This window comes from Lycorma delicatula, chromosome 8 (assembly GCF_047948215.1).
Source record: "Lycorma delicatula isolate Av1 chromosome 8, ASM4794821v1, whole genome shotgun sequence".
In the NCBI taxonomy this organism is placed as follows: domain Eukaryota; kingdom Metazoa; phylum Arthropoda; class Insecta; order Hemiptera; family Fulgoridae; genus Lycorma; species Lycorma delicatula.
In genome coordinates this window covers 141,122,844-141,142,409 of record NC_134462.1, presented here as the reverse complement: position 1 = coordinate 141,142,409, position 19,566 = coordinate 141,122,844, and the positions used below count along the sequence as shown (strand labels likewise).

Here is a 19,566-nt window from a genome sequence, read left to right as displayed (position 1 = left end):
AAGGGGTTTTTTACATTTTTATTGTTTCTTAGCATGCATCGTTTATATTTACAATTTAGTGGTACAAGTTGAAAAATTTCATTTTATAAAATATTTATTTTATATCCTACTTTCAGCGGATAAAATTATATATATATATATATATATATACATATAATATGTTTAAGAAATATGAAAATTCTTCCGTATTGAAAGATTTATTAAAAATTAATTTTACATTTTTTTTACAAAAATATTATTTTAATGATGGTAAAGTAATTTTAATCACTTAAAATTATAAATAGTTCGCAGCAGAAGTATTATGTGTGAAAAGATGTATTTTCTAATGTTACACAATATCAATGACAGTTCTTCCAATTATTCATAATAATTTTTAAAATACACATTCTGCGTTTTGATTTTTATTAAAAAAAATAATGATTAAATACGTTTCAGATAGACGTAATGATAAAAATAAAAATTTATCGTTACATTTTTTTTGTAAATAAAAAAATATTATTTAGAGGGAAATTTAGGTGATTTGTTGGGCGTAACGTTGGTTAACCTGTTTGCTTTCTGTGTCGTAAGGGGTCGTTGCGTGGTTGCTGATTCTGAGTGCTTGTAGGTTGTGATGTTAGGTAGCAGTAGGGTTGTTTTGCTCCGGTTCTGTTGGTTGACTAACGGTAGTTTAGTTTTGTACTTCAAGTTGATAACGTAATATTGTTTTTTTACTTTAATCTTTTTTTTAATTACCTATTTTAATAATACCGTCAAAACGACGGATTCTACGCATAAATTGGACATGACTGAAAATCAAGGTAAAATAATTTATATCGTTATTTTGTAATTAAATATTGTTTTGAAGCGTCTGGCATCAGATGCTTGTTTACAAATTGATTTTATCATTAACACGTTAATAGTACGAAAAGTTAAATTACATTACATTTAACACGAAGACGTTATACATCTCTGAATCTTTTTTAATATTTTATTTTTCATTTTATATTCTAGGTTATATTATCACATGTTCTGTTAAATATAAATCAAAATCAACGCATTATTAGTACGAGTTAATCGCACATATTAGCGATTTCCTTTTTTACTTAAATCATAGATATAGGTAACTTATTTTGATTATCAGTAACCGTCTATTTCATTTTAATTCTAAACTTGAACGTTTTCTTCTTAAATGTGATTTTTTATCAACATCCTTTTGCGAGATTCTTAGGAAGGCAAGATAACATTTTGGATTTTTCAGTTCGTTAATTTTCGTAATTCGAACTAAAAAAATTATTAAAAGTTTACTCGTATTTTTAAAGATTTTAAATTATAAATAATTAAATTCCTATGTTGTCGATACCTTTTGATTAGATGGAAGGCTTTTTTCTCTGAAGAAGAATGTTTTTAATTTTGAATTTGAATTCTGAATGTTCTTTTGAGGTGTAAAATCATCGCTTCTTATAATTTTTTTGAAATACAATTTTTTTGTAAAGATTTAAATTTACAGAAAGTTATTTAAAATTTTTGTAAAAACACGGGTGCCGGGTAGCAACACGATTCGCATGTTATACGATTCCGATACTGCACATCAGGAATGTCGAGTTGCATCCCTGAAAATTAGAGTAAAAAACTAAAGTAAAAAGCCATAGGTCAAATTCACATTTATTAATGTTTTTTTCATCGATCACCGAAGTCGGACAACACTTTTGTATACCTTCCCTTCATCCGTTAGAATTAATTAACGATAATGACTACTCCATAAAAAAATTTGAATTTCTAAAATTAAGGAATGACGAAGGATTTGTAATTTGTCCGTATTTTAATTAGAATTTTTGACGAAATTCTTTGTTTAAATTTACTTATTTAAAAGAAAATTAATTTTTTTCTTTTAACTTCTCTTCTTTGTTACACAAACCTTATTTGTTATCGCACCGTCACCTTTATTTTTGCAGCTACTTCAGATTTCACGGGAAAATAAATAATAACGTTAATTTAAGGAAAAAGGGAGTTGGACGGTGATTAGGCGTGTTTCTTTCAACTCCTGCTAGCGTTCGTTTTTACGTTCTTTCGGTTTACTACGCTTGTTTTTGTTTTTTGTCGGATCGGTTTGAGTTCAGTTTTACGCTTTTGTTCCCCTTTATTATTATTTTATTAATTTAATTAAATTTTATTTACATCTGAGTCGTTTACCGTAGCGACGTAGGTTAACGGTGACTATTTCTGTTTCTGTTCTTTATATTTTGTCGTGTCGGGTGTTGTTTATAATTTATTTCTATTTATATTAATTATAGATTATATTATACATATATATACATTTTCTGGCGTAAAATTAACATTTAGTCGGTAAAACTCTATATTTACATAGTTTGCTTACAGCTGTTTGTTATTTCTTTACTGTTGGCGTCGGAAGATTATCCTGTTCGTTTCTTCTGATGTCCGATTTCGAAGATCCGAAAAGTGAAAAGGACTGCCGTCCGGTTTCGAGTGGAGCGGGGAGGCCGTTGCGAGGTTGTAGACCTCGCAAATGTTCGTCTGGTGACTCTGAGTCTGGTCTCTCTGTGCGAGGCACCGGTTTACCTTCTAGGAAGCGTCACCGCTCGAACCCGTTGAAGGTGATATCGGAGGATACCGGTCGGAAGACGCATTTTAACCGCAAGGACGATAGGGTTGCTCGGTTGAAAACCCGCCGGATTGCCGTAGCGGAGTACGCTGGGTCAGACTTTTCTTCGGGGGATGACAGTCCCGATCTCACGGAACAGTGTTTTGCGGTAGGAAGAAAATCTAGGCAAACGTTTTCTCTCCGTGTTCGTTTATTACAACACCAGCTCCCTTCGTCCTTTTTCAGTAACTAATTTAATTTTACCGTTTGTTTTACAATCGCGTCCAGATTGTATAATATTCTCTTTATGCAAAAAGTCGACGGCTTTTTTTACTAGCATCGATGTTCTTAATTAACGAAATTAATGTAAAATTTTCCATACTAACGATCAATCTTGGATAAGTTTTTTATATTTTTTTTATTTCCTGTAATAAATAAAACTATTATTATTAAAAAAAAACGTTATCGCGTTATTTGGTAATTTTTTTATTTTCAGTAATAGATATAATAATAATAATAATTGAAAAAAATTGGTTATCGGTTTGTTTGGTTATTGTTATATACATGTAAAAATGCACGTTTTTACTGTTATTTCTGACAAAAAAAATAAAAAAGAAGTTGTACCCGCTTACTGAATCAGGTCTAACAAAATAGAAATTACTTAATCTAAAAAAAAATCACAATTAGAAATGATTCGGGTCTTTTCTATAATGCGCCCGCATTAGTTTACGGATTGTTGTTTTTTTCCAAAAATTTGTTGAGTGTAGAACTTAAGTCCCTTCGAACACAAGACTAGCACTTTTCCGCTCGGATACCGGGAATCTATAGTAAAGCAGGACAACCTTTAACATATATAGTTGTGTCACCCGCACTAAGATTTTACAGCTTGTTGTTACGCGGCGACTAGCGAAGCGTTTAAACATAGTAGAATATTAACAAAATGCAAACTTTCACTTACCGTTTTTAATTAGATCATCCAAAAGCGATCTTGCCGTACGGAGGTAATCTATAAATGTCACATATAAAATACTTTTAAACACTATGCTACCTGCATTTATTTTACGCGATTAAGTAACCTAAACGATACTTCGAATAACGGAACACCATTATGCAGGCTGCCAAAAGGCTACTATATCCGGCAAAATTTTACGAAACCGATCGTTTTGATGCTTCATCGATGCCGCCGTAAAAATTCACTCGTACAGATGTCGTACTACTCGCGCGAGTCCGATAGCCGTCTCCTTACGATTTCTCCTTTTGACCGAAGCCCACAACATACAGAGATGAATGCCGAAAATCGTTACCTTATCGCTGAAGAAACAGACGACAGAACTATCAGCGTAGAACAAGATATATAAATTTAAACGAATAGACAGTACCGGATCGCTAATCTACTTGTAAGTCGTACAGGTCGACACAGGTAACGGTTGTAAAAAATTATTCGTCTGCGACATTATTTTATCATTTAATATGATGATTTAAACGGTATCGCATCATAATTTTATACGCATCCGAGAGGAATAATAAAAGACGGGGTACGAGGCGCGTAACAGAAAAGACCCGCTGATTTTATCCAACGATGTTTATTTTTATGAAGAAAAACCGATCTCTTAGAATTACTGGCAAAGTAATTTATTGCTTTGTGGGCTTTGTTTAGCGTAAAACAAAATAAATGATTTGCCTGATCTTCCATCACGATTTTAAATTTTCCTTAGATTAATTTTAGTTGCAAAATGAAAGAACGTAAATTTAAAATCAAATTTCAACGGGCGATTCAATTTTTTTTATAAATTCGTTTCCTTCAGTTACCGAAGTTAAGTAACACGGTACAGTCTACTCGGATGTTTTCGGGATTTATCGCTGACTAAATGACTGGCGTCCGTGCAATTTATACACGTACTAATGTAATAGTAAAATTCAGGAATGTATAAAGTCTATATTATTTTCATTCTTTAAGTACGACCCCTTTAATTTGTTATATAATAAAGTTCTACTTTTATATTTATATCGGTTTATTTTCTTTTAGCCTGTTCGCTATGCTAATGTTATGCCGATTTTTTATCGGAAAAGTTTGTTTTCATATGTTGTTTTATTCAGAAAAAAAACCCAATTAATACAAAAAACAAATTAAATGAACCCTAAAACTCGTATTAAATAAAACAATAGCGCTGCTCAACTTAGAATACTTTCTTTTTCAAACTTGTGTAACAATAAAGGTTTTTACTACACGAGATCAACCTAACAATCGTTATTTTGTAATAGTATAATACCAATTTTAAACGCAGTACACATCTACACATCTATAACTTTTATCGACCGATTAATTTTTCTAAACTGTTTTTTATTATAAAAACTTTTCATTCTGCTTAGCTATATTAGAAAGTGTAACGGCGTAGTATTAATCAAAAATTATTAAGATTACATTTTAATATCTCTTCTTCAACATTTATTTAAAAATTAGGAAGCCCGAATATTACCAAACTACAAAAAAATTGTAAGTTTTTACTAAAACTCAGTAGTTTTAGTAAAACGCTGCGTCCTACGCCATTATTAACGCGATTTTGAAAACCTAACCGGGTGACGGCTTCAGGGTACCAGGCAAAGGATATTTGGCGATCACCCGGAACGATAGTCCATGCATCTAGGTCCAACCGTTCTCGAGATACCAACGCGAGCGAAATTCGCATGTGTCAATTCACCTCAACCCTACTTTTCATCAATTTTTCAATAAATCTACTTCTTCGTGTTATACGTTTAAAAATAACTACGATGAGTTTCCGCATCGATCGGTCATCATTACTTTCAGCGAAAAGGGTGTACAACATCTGATTCTTTATTGTATATGTTCCTTCAGATTTACGAGACTAAAATTATTTCATATAAAGCCGGAAAATACAGTGAATCTATCGATCAAGCAGCTTCTACATCGCAATTCATAGTTTGTTATAAATGTGTTTTATTATAACATACTATAGACTGTCAATGATGTCAGGGGATTCCCTATAGCAGCTGTTAATCATTCATAATTAGTTGTTTTATATATATATATATATATATATATATATTACAATAGCATTGATTTTTAATCTCTACTTAATGTAAATTATCAGTGCAAGTACGGTTTTTTAACAGTACAAAATTATGTCAAAATACTGGGAAAGCGTTTAAAGCACGATAAAGAGAATTAATTGAATTTTACAATAATAAGCCAACCCTCAGATTGGAGGATCGGCTTTGTATGAGGTTAAAGATAATAATAAAGACGAAACAACTAAAATTATTACCGGTACGAAAAAAACTGGGTGGCTTTCGAACCAGTCGACTATAGGATGTGGATATTTGTCGCCTTAATCCATTCGGCTGCACCAACTAGATGACACGTATAATGAAAATTGTATTACGTAACTTTGATGTTATCTTTTACGTGTAATGAATATTAACAGCGATACCATACGAGCATTGCAATCGTTCACCTTATTTATATTAGATGTATTCTCATGTCGGTTCTAAGTACTCGGACCAAGTAAGCAAAAAAAGAGCGCCTATTTAATAAAACATTTTTAAAGAAAAAATAAAATTTTTTGTTATATCATCTAGATCTTATTTTATTTTTTTTCAATCGCAATGCAATTATACGATATTGTTATAATTCTACATTTAATTCATTATCTAAATATTGAACATCAATACCTTATATACGATCTTTAGATCGATTAATTTCTTTCAAATCTGATTTTTTATACTGGGTCCAGCATATAAATCTGACGATTTTGTAGTAATTGTTATGTTGGCACCACTGTCAATAAAAAGGCGGGAGTGTTGTACATCGACAGGTCTATCGTGCTATTTCAGTAGCCAGTATGTCGCGGTCGGTTGAACAACGAGCGTTTGTGATCGAAGCCTTTTTTAAAAATAACGATTCGGTTATTGTAACACAGCGTTTATTTCGCAGACATTTCAATTTAAATCGACACGCATCTGTTCCTAGTAGGAATACGATATTATTGCGGGTGAAGAATTTTAGGAACACATCGTCCGCTTTAAAAATGAAACCGACACTACGAAAATGTTTTCAGGCGTGAGAACGCCTGAAAACACTAACGCTGTAAGATTAGCTGTTACGCGGTCTCCACGACGTTCAGGAGAGAGACATGCTGCTGCGTTAGCCATTTCTGATCGAAGTGTACGACTAATTCTTCACGCCGACCTGAAATTCCATTCGTATAAGACGATGTTAGTGCAGCAACTTAACGCAAATGATCGGGCGTCTCGCAAAGCAGCTTGCGAGGTCATCCTCGAAAATGTCCACCGGGATGCCGTTATTCTTTTAAGTGACGAGGCGCATATTCTTTCATCTGTCAGGATTTGTGAATAAACAAAATTACCGTTGTCGGGCTTCGCATAATCCACGGCAAATTCTTTAAAAACTACTTCACGGTCGATGTTACAGTGCGGTGTGCGGTTTCATAGTTCGGCATAATCGGCCCGTATTTTTTTTGAGGAGTTCAATCGCAGAGTAACAGTAACGTCTCATCGATACGTAAACATGTTGAATGAATTTCTGCGACCGAAACTGAATGAAAGGACGTGAAATTTGGTTTCAGCAGGATGGTGCCACCGCTCATACGGCGAGAATCGCAATGGATGTTCTGCGAAAAACATGTCCTGGACGTTTGATTTCCCGATTTGGCGACATTCCTTGGCCAGCGCGTTCACCTGATCTGGCTGTTTGTGATTTTTTTCTGTGGGGGTATCTCAAACGTAAAGTCTTCAGTAGTCGACCATAGTCAATTGCAGAACTCAAGGAGGCCATTCAGCAAGAAATTGAAACAGTTCTACAAGTGATGATTGAGAGAGCAATGTCAAATTTCAGAATGAAGTTAAGCGAGTGTGTGAAGTAATAGAAAACATTTGGACGACATAATATTCAAATAAAAAAAAAAATCTTTGTAATTCACTAAATTGCAAAAATTGATCTTTAATTTGATATATTAAATGTTTTAATAGTACGAAACACAGTTTAATTATTATCCCTCTAAAATCGTCAGGTTTATTTGCCGGACCATGTATATATATATATATATATACAGGAGGGCGTTTCATAATGATCTTCGGAGTTTCGAAAATTCATTAAAAAAAAACTATTTCACTCATAAGAATAAAACAAGTACTGTACGAAAGAGTACTTCAAATAGTTTTTTCCACATATACTAGGTAGTTAGTAAACCATTTGATCACTAGGCGTCGACAGTAGAGAAAATGGCTGCCACGGGAAGCGAGAAGACGTTTTGTGTGTTAGAATTTCACTTGTGAAAGTCAGTAATTTCTGTGCAACGTGCGTTTCGGTTAAAATTTCATAAGGAATCACCAAGTGACAATTCAATCCGTGCACGGTGTAAACAATTCAGTGAAACCGATCGCTTGTGCAAGCGAAATTCAACCGGTCGTCCATCGACCTCAGAAGGCAATGTCGAACGTGTGCGTGTAAGTTTCATTCGTAGCCCGTCAAAATCGACTGCGGCTGCAGGCAGAGAATTAGGAATTCCGAAAACAACAGTGTGGAGAGTTCTCCGTAAACGTTTATTATGCAAACCGTACCGTCTTCGATTAATCCAGCGTCTTTTTGATGGAGATAAAACACGTAGGCTCGATTTTTGGTTACTGTTACAGGAAAAGATGTTGTTCGATGAAGGTTTTCTAAACAAGATAATTTTCAGCGACGAAGCTACTTTCCGTATTAGCGGCGAAGTAAACCGTCATAACGTGCGAGTTTGGGGAACTGAAAATCCGCACGCTTATGTAGATGACATTCGGGATTCTCCGAAAGTAAACGTTTTTTGTACGATCTCTCGTAAGGCAGTGTATTTCTTTTTTATGGAAACGACAGTAACCGGCACGATATACCTGGATATGTTACAATTATGACTTACGCCTCGGCTACTCAACGACTTCATTTTCCAGCAAGACGGTTGTCCTGCCCGTTTTCATAACGAGGTTCGACAGTACCTTAATACAACATTACCTCGGCGCCGGATAGGACGTGCGTCTGAAGAAGACCAACACATTATGCTGCGGCCACCAAGATCACCAGACCTCACGCCATGCGATTTCTTTCTCCGGGGTTACGTGAAAGATAAGGTGTTTATCCCACCGATGCCGCACGATATCGCTGAGCTAAAGGATCGCATAATCGATGCGATCAACTCTATCGAAAGTGACATGTTAGAACGAGTTCGGCAAGAGCTAGACTTTCGTGTTGATGTGTGCCGTGTCACCAGAGGAGCACATATTGAACATTTATAGATTTTAACAAAAACCGTTTGAGCCCCTGCATCACCTCGTACAACTTTCATTTAGGTAAGCGAAATACTTTTTTTGTACTGAATTTTTGTAACTCCGAAGAACATTATGAAACGCTCTGTATAAAAAGTTACTTTTATTCAAATACATTATCGGTTATAGTGGATCGGTGTTAAAATATGTTTAAGTACAGTCTAATTAATATCAGTTTGAATCTGTAAACGATACACTACCCGGTATTGATAACGTTATAACGTCTTTGCAAAATTTGTTTTTTAATTACAAGTTTTTTGTAACATAATTTGTTTTCTAACGTGTTTTATTTCGACTTTCTGTGTTTTTTTTAGATTATATTTCTATATTTATATTTATTTGCATCTACCGATTTGTATTTATTAATTTTTTTTAAAAAACGTACCGTTATATAAACCTTTTGTTTTTATATAATTATACGCTATTATTTGAATAAAAACGATTAAATTGCACACGATAAATAAATAAATTCGTTAAAAAATCCACCTATTTAAAGGGAACAAGATGTTCCGTTAAATGTAGATGTAGCACTGGTATTAGCTAAAAGTACTGAATTTTTTATCGTAAGTATCTATGAATGATGTCAGCGTGTGCAATTTGTAAAGCCGTGTAGTGTATTATATAAATTAGTTGTTACAGTCATCCAAAAATTTTAAGGTTACTGTGTAAGTAGTGTCGATATCATTTCATTATTTATTTATAAATTATGAAACGTAAATATTACTGAACTTTAAAAAAGGTGGAGGCTTTTATTCAAACTGTACGTTTTTTAATGCTTTTTTGAAGCTTACTCTTCCCAAATCGATTGATTTTGATAGTATATTTTTTAATAAAAAATTGTTTTTTTTAATAAAAAATGTAAATTGTTTTTCCCGCACAGTATAAGCGGCAGATTTTTGTAAACGATAAATTACACGGTTTATGTAGGACAATTTAAAGATATTCTCGTATTATCATTCTAAGAGTTTGTATTAGTGTGATTGACTGCGTGTGTGTGCGCGCGCGCGCTGTGGACGATTTTTGTACTTCTACTACATACAGAAAATTTGTAAAGAAAAGTAGGGTGTAATTAATTTGAACGTGATTATAAATTCATAAATTTGTACGATTAAACATAGGATTATATATATATATATATATATATATATGAAAAACAATGTATGTATTTCCCATACTTGATAGCCTTAGCTCTTTAGTATTAGGCTGTAACTGTTTTCAGCATTCCTTTTCTAAATTTTATCACAATGTAGGTTTCCCGTCTTTACATTTTTGTCATACGTCTAAGAGTGTGTGTAGGTAGAAAATATGACGTTTGAAAGTAAAAAAATAAAAATTAAATAAAAAATTAAAGTAATATAAAAGAATAAATAAATAGAAGCGATTCAACAAAAGCGCTAATTTTTCCCTTCTTAATTTCTAAATCTTTGAAACCGAAGTTAAACTAAATATTTTTAACTTTTTATTGTTGTTTTTAGTTTCGCGCCGGTTCTAAAACGCGACGAAATTTATAGAAAATTTGAAAAATAAATTATATTTTGCTTTTTTAGCATTTTATGAAGTCGGTTTTATTTATTTTATGTATGGTTTTATTAATGCTTACCAAGTACCTCTATTTCGACGACTTTTTGTTAAGTTTTTGATAAGAGGTTTCTTTAATAATTTTGTAGCAAATTTCTTACACATCATCTTCCACGGATGTTTTTTTAACGAATTATATTATACGATCAAAATTTTTTCTCACCGGTGAAGTTCTTATTTATGCTGGCGTCGTCATCGGTGTTATAGCGTAATAATATACTGCCTGAAGTTGTTCTAATATTTAAAATACTTCTGAAAAAAAAATTCCGCATTCTAGACAGCCTTAAATGTCACGCTGTTAATTACTTAATTAACGTCTTTTTTGCTTAAATCTTCTTACTTTTATCAAGGCGCTACTCTATTTTCACTTTTACATTTGTTTTGATCGGCTATGTTTCATACGGTCGTAGTTTTTCGTAGGTATACCAGTAGTTTAAAACATTAAAATAGATTAAGTTATCCAATTTTTAATGAAATTAAGTTATTATTTTAAAAAATTCATTTATTTATATTTAATTTTTATATTATTTTACTTTCTTACGGCATATATTTTACCTTCTGAGTGGAGACAGCCACGACAAGTGTACGTTAATTTGTTGCTTTTTACTATCGCAAATTTTTTTACGGCTAAGATTCATGTCATCCATCTGAGGGTTCAAGTGTCATTAATCGTAGTGTGGTGTCCGATATTCGGTCGATCCCTTTATTGTGAAACAAAATAAAGGTATTACTTGTAGGGTTGATTACCAGCATTTTGATGGGATTATATATTTGATTCAGCGACGTACGTAGATAAGAGTACCTCTTTATTTCTCACTTTCCTTATTAAGCCTGCCGTAAGACAATTATTTTTATTGAACGCGTTACCTTTTTCTTCTGTTTTATGACTTTCTATATCGCTTATAACCGTTATATTTATAGTGACAATTTTATCTTACCGTCTTACCGTGGGTTCCAGTTGTACTCTATGAAAATCTCCTTCACAGTGGTGGTAAAAATAGAAGATTTTTCTTCTTCAGAAGATTTATTTACATCTTAATTAGATTTCATTCTGAAGAAAACTTTACTATCACAACATATAATTGTTTTTTTTTTTGTTTTCAGTCATTTGATTAGTTTGATGTAGCTCTCCAAGATTCCCTATCTGGTGCTAGTCGTTTCATTTCGGTATACCCCCTACATCCTACATCCCTAATAATTTGTTTTACATACTCCAAACGTTGCCTGCCTGCACAATTTTTTCCTTCTACCCGTCGCTCCAATATTAAAGCGACTATTCTAGGATGCCTTAATATGTGAGCTGTAAGTCTGTCGCTTCTTTTAACTATATTTTTCCAAATGCTTCTTTCTTCATCTATTTTCCGCAATACCTCTTCATTTGTCGCTTTATCCACCCATCTAATTTTTAACATTCTCCTATAGCACCGCATTTCAACAGCTTCTAATCTTTTCTTCACAGATACTCAGATTGTCCGTTTCACTTCCATATAAAGCTACGCTTCAAACATATAGTTTCAAAAATCTTTTCCTAACGTTTAAATAAATTTTTGATGTAAACAAATTATATTTCTGACCGAAGGCTCGTTTCGCCTGTGCTATTCGGCATTTTATATCGCTCCTGCTTCGTCCATGTTGAGTAATTCTACTTCCCTAATAACAAAATTCTTCTACCTTCATAATCTTTTCTCTTCCTATATTTATATTCAGCCGCCCTTCTACTTTATTTCTACTACATTTCATTGTTTTCGTTTTGTTCTTGTTTATTTTCATGCGGTAATTATTGCATAGGCTTCATCCATGCCTTTCATATTTTTCTTCTAAATATTTTTTACTCTCGGCTAGAATTACTATATCATCACCAAATCGTAGCATCTTTTATCTTTTCACCTTGTACTATTACATTGGATCTAAATTGTTCTTTAACATCATTAACTGCTAGTTCCATGTAAAGATTAAAAGTAACGGTGATAGGGGACATCCTTGTCGGATTCCCTTTCTTATTACGGCTTCTTTCTTATGTTCTTCAATACCTTCTTATGTTCTTTTATTACTGTTGCTGTTTGGTTCCTGTAAGTTTTAGCAATTGTACTTCTATCTCTATATTTGAACCCTAATTTTTTTTTACAACTTATAATAAAATTAGCGAAAATTATTTTAGAAAAACGTTTTAATGTTCTTATAACTGGTCCTATCTCTCTCGCGGTGAAATTAATTAAAATTTTTGTTCATGTAATTAAAAATTTAATTCTAAGACAAAAAGTAATTGCTAAAAAATTATCTGCGGCTTTCTAAGCGTCTTTTTAGGAGATATTTATTTAAAGTTTTGTTCATTTTGTTGCGGTGTTTTGTATTAACGTCGTTTATAACAGCTGCGCTTACGATATCTAACCTACGTAGATGAAATACACGCTATTTTTATAAAAAAAATATCGCTTTATATACAACTGTTTTTTACGTTTAACTTTATTAAAATTTAATTTTTTTGCGTATTCTTTTGTGATACTTATTTTCAAGTCAAAAAAGGGCGTATAATTTTCTTCATGCCGTTTTCAAAACGTAAAAACATTTTGTTCGTGACTAATATATCATTCAAGTTTTACGAATTTCTAAAGTCTGTTAACTGCATTCAGCGTCGTATGATCATAAAAAGAGCGTTCAAGAAGTGACGCAACCTTATGGAAAAAATGAATAAGTTAAAATAGTAGTTGAAAGCGGCCTTCATTATGCGATTCACATAATTGAATGCGACCACTGACGTCTCCGGTTCTTTCTGATCCAGGCTAGCTCTTTGGTATCTTTATAACTTTCGTTCTTGATGACATGTATCGTCTTCAGTTTTCTTCTTCCTCTTCTCCTGTTCGTTCACAGTACCCTCAATCACGGCTTTTAATATATTTTTCCTCTTAATGTACGACCATTCCGGTCGCCCTTCCTCCTTTTAATCGTTTCCAACAGCGTTCTTTCTTTCTTTACCCTATCGATACTTCCTCGTTGCTAACTCTTTCTACCCGCGTCGAGTGGTGACCGGTCAACCGGCTACCGCATTCGTTTCATGAAATTTAGTAATAATATAACGGGATTAAAATCTAATCTAGTATAAATTCGAAATCATTTTTATTGTCGAGTTTTAATTCGGGATCATCGAAGATCGCTTTCAAAGTAACAGTATTTTATTTTCTTAGTATTCGAATAAATTAATATGTACGTATCTTCGAAGGGTCAAGTCTAAATTATAAAATAAATAAAGTAAACGTTTCAAGGATTAAAGAATTCGTTTGTTTTTGAAATTTTAATTTTAATGCGTACTAAATTCCCTGTTATCTGCTATAAGATAACTCGATTTTCGGCTTATCTCTGGTCCTGATTTTTCGAGAGGTCGCAGGAAAACGATACTGATAGTGTGTAACAGAAGCTGCAGTTATCACGTATCAGATTTTCACATATATTTTTCGTCTCTTAGCAAATGTAACGAGCACTTTTTTACCGCAATAATTCTATTGTGTAAATTACTTTCTTTCTTTTTAGTAAGATTATTTTAAGTTATTAAAGGTACCTACTTATTTTTGTACGAGTATGTACGTTTTTTGAATTGACAATTTTTAGTTACCGATTCTCAATAGATGTGATTTATAAAAGCCGCCTCCCTTCAAAAAAAATGTAGTATTTTGCTATTCTATCCGAAATAGGTAAATAAAATCGAAACAAAACGGATAGACACGCCCGTCCAGGCTTGACGTGGTTTTTAAGAAGCTCTTGAAAAAGCTAATTACTTCCTCAAGATCGCTGTTAAATTCTATTAAATTCGTTGTATTTTTATACTTAAAAACATTACGTCATTATCAAAGAGGAGATACACGATTGTTCTCAGGTTTCAACACCCGTATATTTTATACGTTAAACACGTTGATAGTTTTATGTAACAAGAGAAAATGCTAAGTTGATTAACATTTTTACTCCGATTTTAGTATATTCTCTATTTAGTGCGTACTCGTATACTGTAGATATATTTTTTTTGGCAAAAATCTACCTGTAGGTTTATAAAACTGCAAAAATTAAACAAGAAAATTTAAAATAATCTGTTTTCATTAATTATTCTAAAAAATATAATAGTATTTGCCATTTGATTCGATTTGAAGAAATAAAATCAATAAAAAAATATTGCATTTAAGTTAGACATTACGCGACCGAATCTCGGTAACGTTGGTTTAGAAAATGCAAACATTTCCGATACGTCATTTCAAAAGTCCCAATTTCACTATTTTATTTGGATAGGTTTTTCGTTATCTTTAAGAAAATATTAACGGTCTTTTCCACTTGATTTGAAGAAATCATCGATAAGAAATGTCGCACGTACGATAGCAATTTTATTAGGCGTGTTTATAAAAGCTCAAGCGTTTCTGTAAAAATGTTAAAAGCTGACAGCACTGTTGTAGGACTTACCCCGAACGCGTCTTTAGCCGCATGACGGGAAAGTCCTACAGCTGTGGGTTATTTCTGATGAACGACTTGCACACACACGCGCGCGCGCGCACCCACACAACTCAACTTAAGATATTTATCATTTTAATTAAATATATTTTTCGTTTATTTAATTCAACTATTCTTACTAAAGCGCTCGCGCGCATACCGTATTTAATTCGCGCCACGGATAAGGCGGTTCTAGCGGCGATACTAAATAAATCGATGTAATTTCACAACTTACGTAGAACAAATTTCGCTAGTACGGTCGGCAGACTGCAGCAGCCGCGAGGCTTAACACACCAGGCACCGAATCGACCGGGCGATCGAGTTCGAAACCCAACCAGACCGAATTATTTTTCTGCACTTTAAATATTATTCATTTATTTAATTCTACCGCTCACCTGTGACGTCACAAAATAGCAGTAGTTAGAGCATTTTTTTGGAGTGGGGATGCGATTTTTCAAAAAGATTTTTTTGCCGCAATTTTTATTTTTTAATCGTTAACAAATGCGCTTAAGAAAAATATGACCTTAATTAGACGAAATCTCGAGATACTGAGGGTGACCTTGCTCTACAGACTCGCCTCACTAACCTTTTAAGTTGAAAGTTTAACGGTATAAGTGCCCCGTACGTAAAAGTAATCTGACAAAGCTTGGTCAAAATCAATCCAGTAGTTCTAGAAATATACAGTGATTTAGAGGCCGACACTGAACAACCGAAATTTTCCCGATGTTAATGTTCGAATTAACATCGGGAAAATTTACGTCCGGTTTTTGGGTTTCTTTGGTGTCAAAACGTCAAGATCCGGTGAAAATCGCATATGCCCAAATCGGAACTATTATGCTATGCTAATGCGCTATCTAGACGAGAAAGTAAAAATAATAAAGATTTCCTAAACGTTATTTTAAATAATCACATTTTCAGTAATTTTAATTCAATAAAAGTATTAAAAAAGTGAACTGATGAACTCGATTTGAAGAATTATTATGCATTAGCCCTTACGAGGCAAACCCGTAGTGAGCATACCTTATTAAAAAGTAATCGTGTTTTTTTTTTTTTTTTAATATAACAATTAGCGATATAACAACATTACAATTACTTCGATTTCTTTAATTACTAAATTAAAACTGTAAAATTTGCCATTAAACTTGATTTCAAGTAGTAAAATTAATAAAAATTGTTAACATAAATTAGAAACTACGAAACCAAAATTGAATAATTTTTTTGCTAAATAGCTCTAGCATTTTTAACTTCAAGTATTACTAAAGTAATTTTAAATAAAAATCACAACTTCATTGATCGCTTTATAAAAAAACATTACAGTTGTTACATATCTCGATTAAAAGAAATAAAATCAATAAGAAAAGCTGTAGAAATCGTAGAGATATCTGTCCGATAGGTCTACTTTACTTTTGTAAAAATGAACTAATTTCAAGAATAATTCTACAAAAAAATAAAACAAAATTTCACGCATTAATTCCAAAATATTTGTAGAATTACTGGTAAATTCGATTAACAGCAACACGATGTGTTGTCGATAACACGATCATAAGAAGTCTGCGTAAAAATGCCAAACGATAAAATATCGGAAACGGTGTCAAGTTCAATAAATTCTTCTTATAAAAAAAAGTATCGTTTAGCCTCGATTTGAACGAATAAAAAATGTGACATATTAATAGGTGGTATGCATCAAGCTGTCGTTTGACGTGGCTTATAAACAAACAGCCGTTTTAATATTTAAAGCTGCAAAGCTTTATATAAAAGGTTTGTTAAACTTTACAAAGTATCATTTTAAATGATCTAAGTGCCGCTTATTTCTTCTAGAAGTAAGCAGTAATAAAAGCGGTTATGTATAATATGATTGTATTATGTCTCTCAATACTGATTTTTATTTTTTAAGGTTTCATTTTTTAAATTTATTTATTTAATTATTTTTTTTGTAAATCGGGGAAAACCGAACATTTTACCGATCTTCATTTTATACTTATAGCAAAAGCGATCAAGGTAAATATTTATTTATTTTTTCGGCAATCATTATAAGTCTAACCCGATACTATCTTTCTTGATAAGAAATTATTATTTGATAGTGCGTGAAAAATTCGAAAGTTTACTAGGATTCGAACCGACAACCATCCGGATGAAAGACAGAGACGGTCCTCTATGAAGGCTTTATTAATTTATATTTTGACGACTACTTGTAACGGGTTTAATTGTTGCCTTTCGCTCGCGTGGAATTTAGATTTGTACTTATAAAGGTTTCAAAAAAACACATTTGATTTTTGTTAAAATTTTGCCTGTATTTAAAGGTCGATGTTTTAGCGGGCTTATCAGCTAATCGGTCTAAATCTTAGTTAAGCGACAAAATACAAATATTTCGCAATGAATTTCAAAATTAAATCGATTCAGAAACTGGATCGTCTTTTTCGTAGGAGAGAATTATTATTCATTAAATATTGTTGAAATTTAGAATTTTTATACAAAATTTTGGTCGTTCCGTTTGCTCCCCCAAAATGAATTTTTGAAAATTGTGAAATACATAAAATTTTATTTTGAAAGTAGTTTTTAAGTACTATTTTTTTACGACTGTAACCGCTTTCGTTTCTGGAAAACTACAATTTTCATTAAAAACCGTTGTGGCACTTTCCTTTGCAACTCTTTAAATTTGATTTTTAAAAAACGGTGAAGCATATATGAATTTATTTATTATGCTGCTAAAGTAGATATAGATCGGTAAAAAAGAAAATCTAATAAAATTAGTATTATTTTTTTTAATTTTCTGTTTGGAGACGTTTAAAAGATTTTTAACGAAGAAAATAGGTTTGAATAAATTTTAAATAATTTGGGAAAATGTTTTTTATTCCGATGCTCCCGAGTCAAAAAAGATCTATTTTTGTCAGACGGACATTTGTGCGTACGTACGTAAGTGTGCTGGCCTGGATTTGGTCTTATAACTCTGGGACCTCGTTTACCGATTTTCTTCAAACGCGGTAGACAGGTATTACCTTCGGGATGAAAGAATCTATTAAATGTTGGCAAAAATTGGAAAAAGGGATGGTGGTGTTTCGACCGAAATATAATTTCAATTGTTTGCCGGGGAACTTCAACTAAAAGCATTTCTTATAAAATTTGAAGTTTTTTTATAAAGATACAAAATTACCAAAAAAAAATCTTAATATTCAAACTTTCCCCAAAGAATTGACTTTATATATTTTTTTTTACTTTTCTTAGGTACATTATGTTTCAGAAAAAGAATTAATGGGAGTTTTTTGAATTTATATTTTCTTCATCCAAAGGTCTTTAAACTACCATAAATCTTTCTGTCCATCACTCCAAAGATCTGTACTAACAAAACTTATTTTATTTATTTTTTTTTTAATTTAAAGATCTATTCTAAATTTAACCCACCTCGCATGTTATCCGTTACATTTAAAATGAAAAAAAAATAAATTTTTTTTAGCCCTTAGTCTTTAGTATTTCTTGAAAAAAAAAATAACCGAAACTTTTCACCCCTTTCCGAGAAAATTAAAAGTTGTTTTATTTGGAATTGCGGCTGTAACTTTATATTTTTTAAACAACTTTAAAAACCTATATTTTAAATTTATTATCAATATTTAGGGATTTTTTTTTTAAATTAATTTTACCCGAATGCTTTCCCTTGAGTACGGGACCCAGAAAATGCAGGACCCAGAAAATGCAAGATCTTTTCCGTAATTTCAAATTTTTAATGCTAAAAACGTTAACAAACCAAAAAAATCGATTTTTTTTTTAAATTTGGACCTTAATTCATTTAAAATCAATTTTAATCATTATTAAGCCCCCCTGATGCATGATTCCCAAATTTCTAAAAAGAGGAAAACATATTTTTCGCAATTGTGATCGCAAAACAATAATTTTAAAAATGTGGGTGTTGCTTTAGTCTGCTGTGCATTTTCATCTCAAAAATGAATCGCATAATTTTCCAGGATACGCCTATATCGTTTAATTCATTATTATTATTATTATAAATCGAGAACTTCCCTATGGAGGACGTTAAGCATTCATGATTCATATTTCTTTCGCTTGGCATTCTTCTTTTCCCTCCAACGTTCTTTCAGAAAAGGCCTTCTTCTATTCTTCAGACCGTTTCGGACATGTTGTTTAGGGTTCGGCGCTTCTGATTTAACTTCCCGCTTACATATTTTATTTCTGTCTTTGATCCTCTCCAGCGTAATTCCGGCGTGTCCTAAATCTTTCCGTGTTTCTGCAAACCAGAAGATCGCAACTTTTAATGACGCTAAGTACGCGATTATTCTTTGGTCAGTCGGTTTTCCGGCAGCCTGCAAAGATTTCCGAAGAATTTCATTCGTCTTTTCTTTATGTCAGTTTCGATATTAGAGTATGTTTCAACAATTTCGTTCGGTTGTAATCTGTGTCCTTCTTCAGTTTGTCTCGGTCCCAATATTTTCCTTATAATCTTTCTTTCCTGTTTATTTGTTTCTTCTATTTCGGTTTTCCTATTTAAGGTCAACGTTTCACGGACATATAATGCTGCGGGTTTAATAACTGATTAAACGGATTTTCGTTTGACGAGAGGGATTTCTTGCTGTATAATATTAATAATAATAATAATTATTATT

At 32.4% G+C, this 19,566-nt stretch overlaps 1 protein-coding gene across 1 annotated transcript in view; it reads left to right on the top strand.

The window, feature by feature from the left end:
• The first annotated feature begins 639 nt into the window (after window positions 1-639).
• LOC142328896 (band 7 protein AGAP004871) overlaps window positions 640-19,566 on the top strand; it is a 175,984-nt gene continuing 157,057 nt past the window's right edge. The window contains exon 1 of the mRNA XM_075373035.1: window positions 640-797. Within this exon, the coding sequence (XP_075229150.1) occupies window positions 782-797 (16 nt within the window). The 5' untranslated portion in view covers window positions 640-781. The remainder of the gene's footprint in view (window positions 798-19,566) is intronic.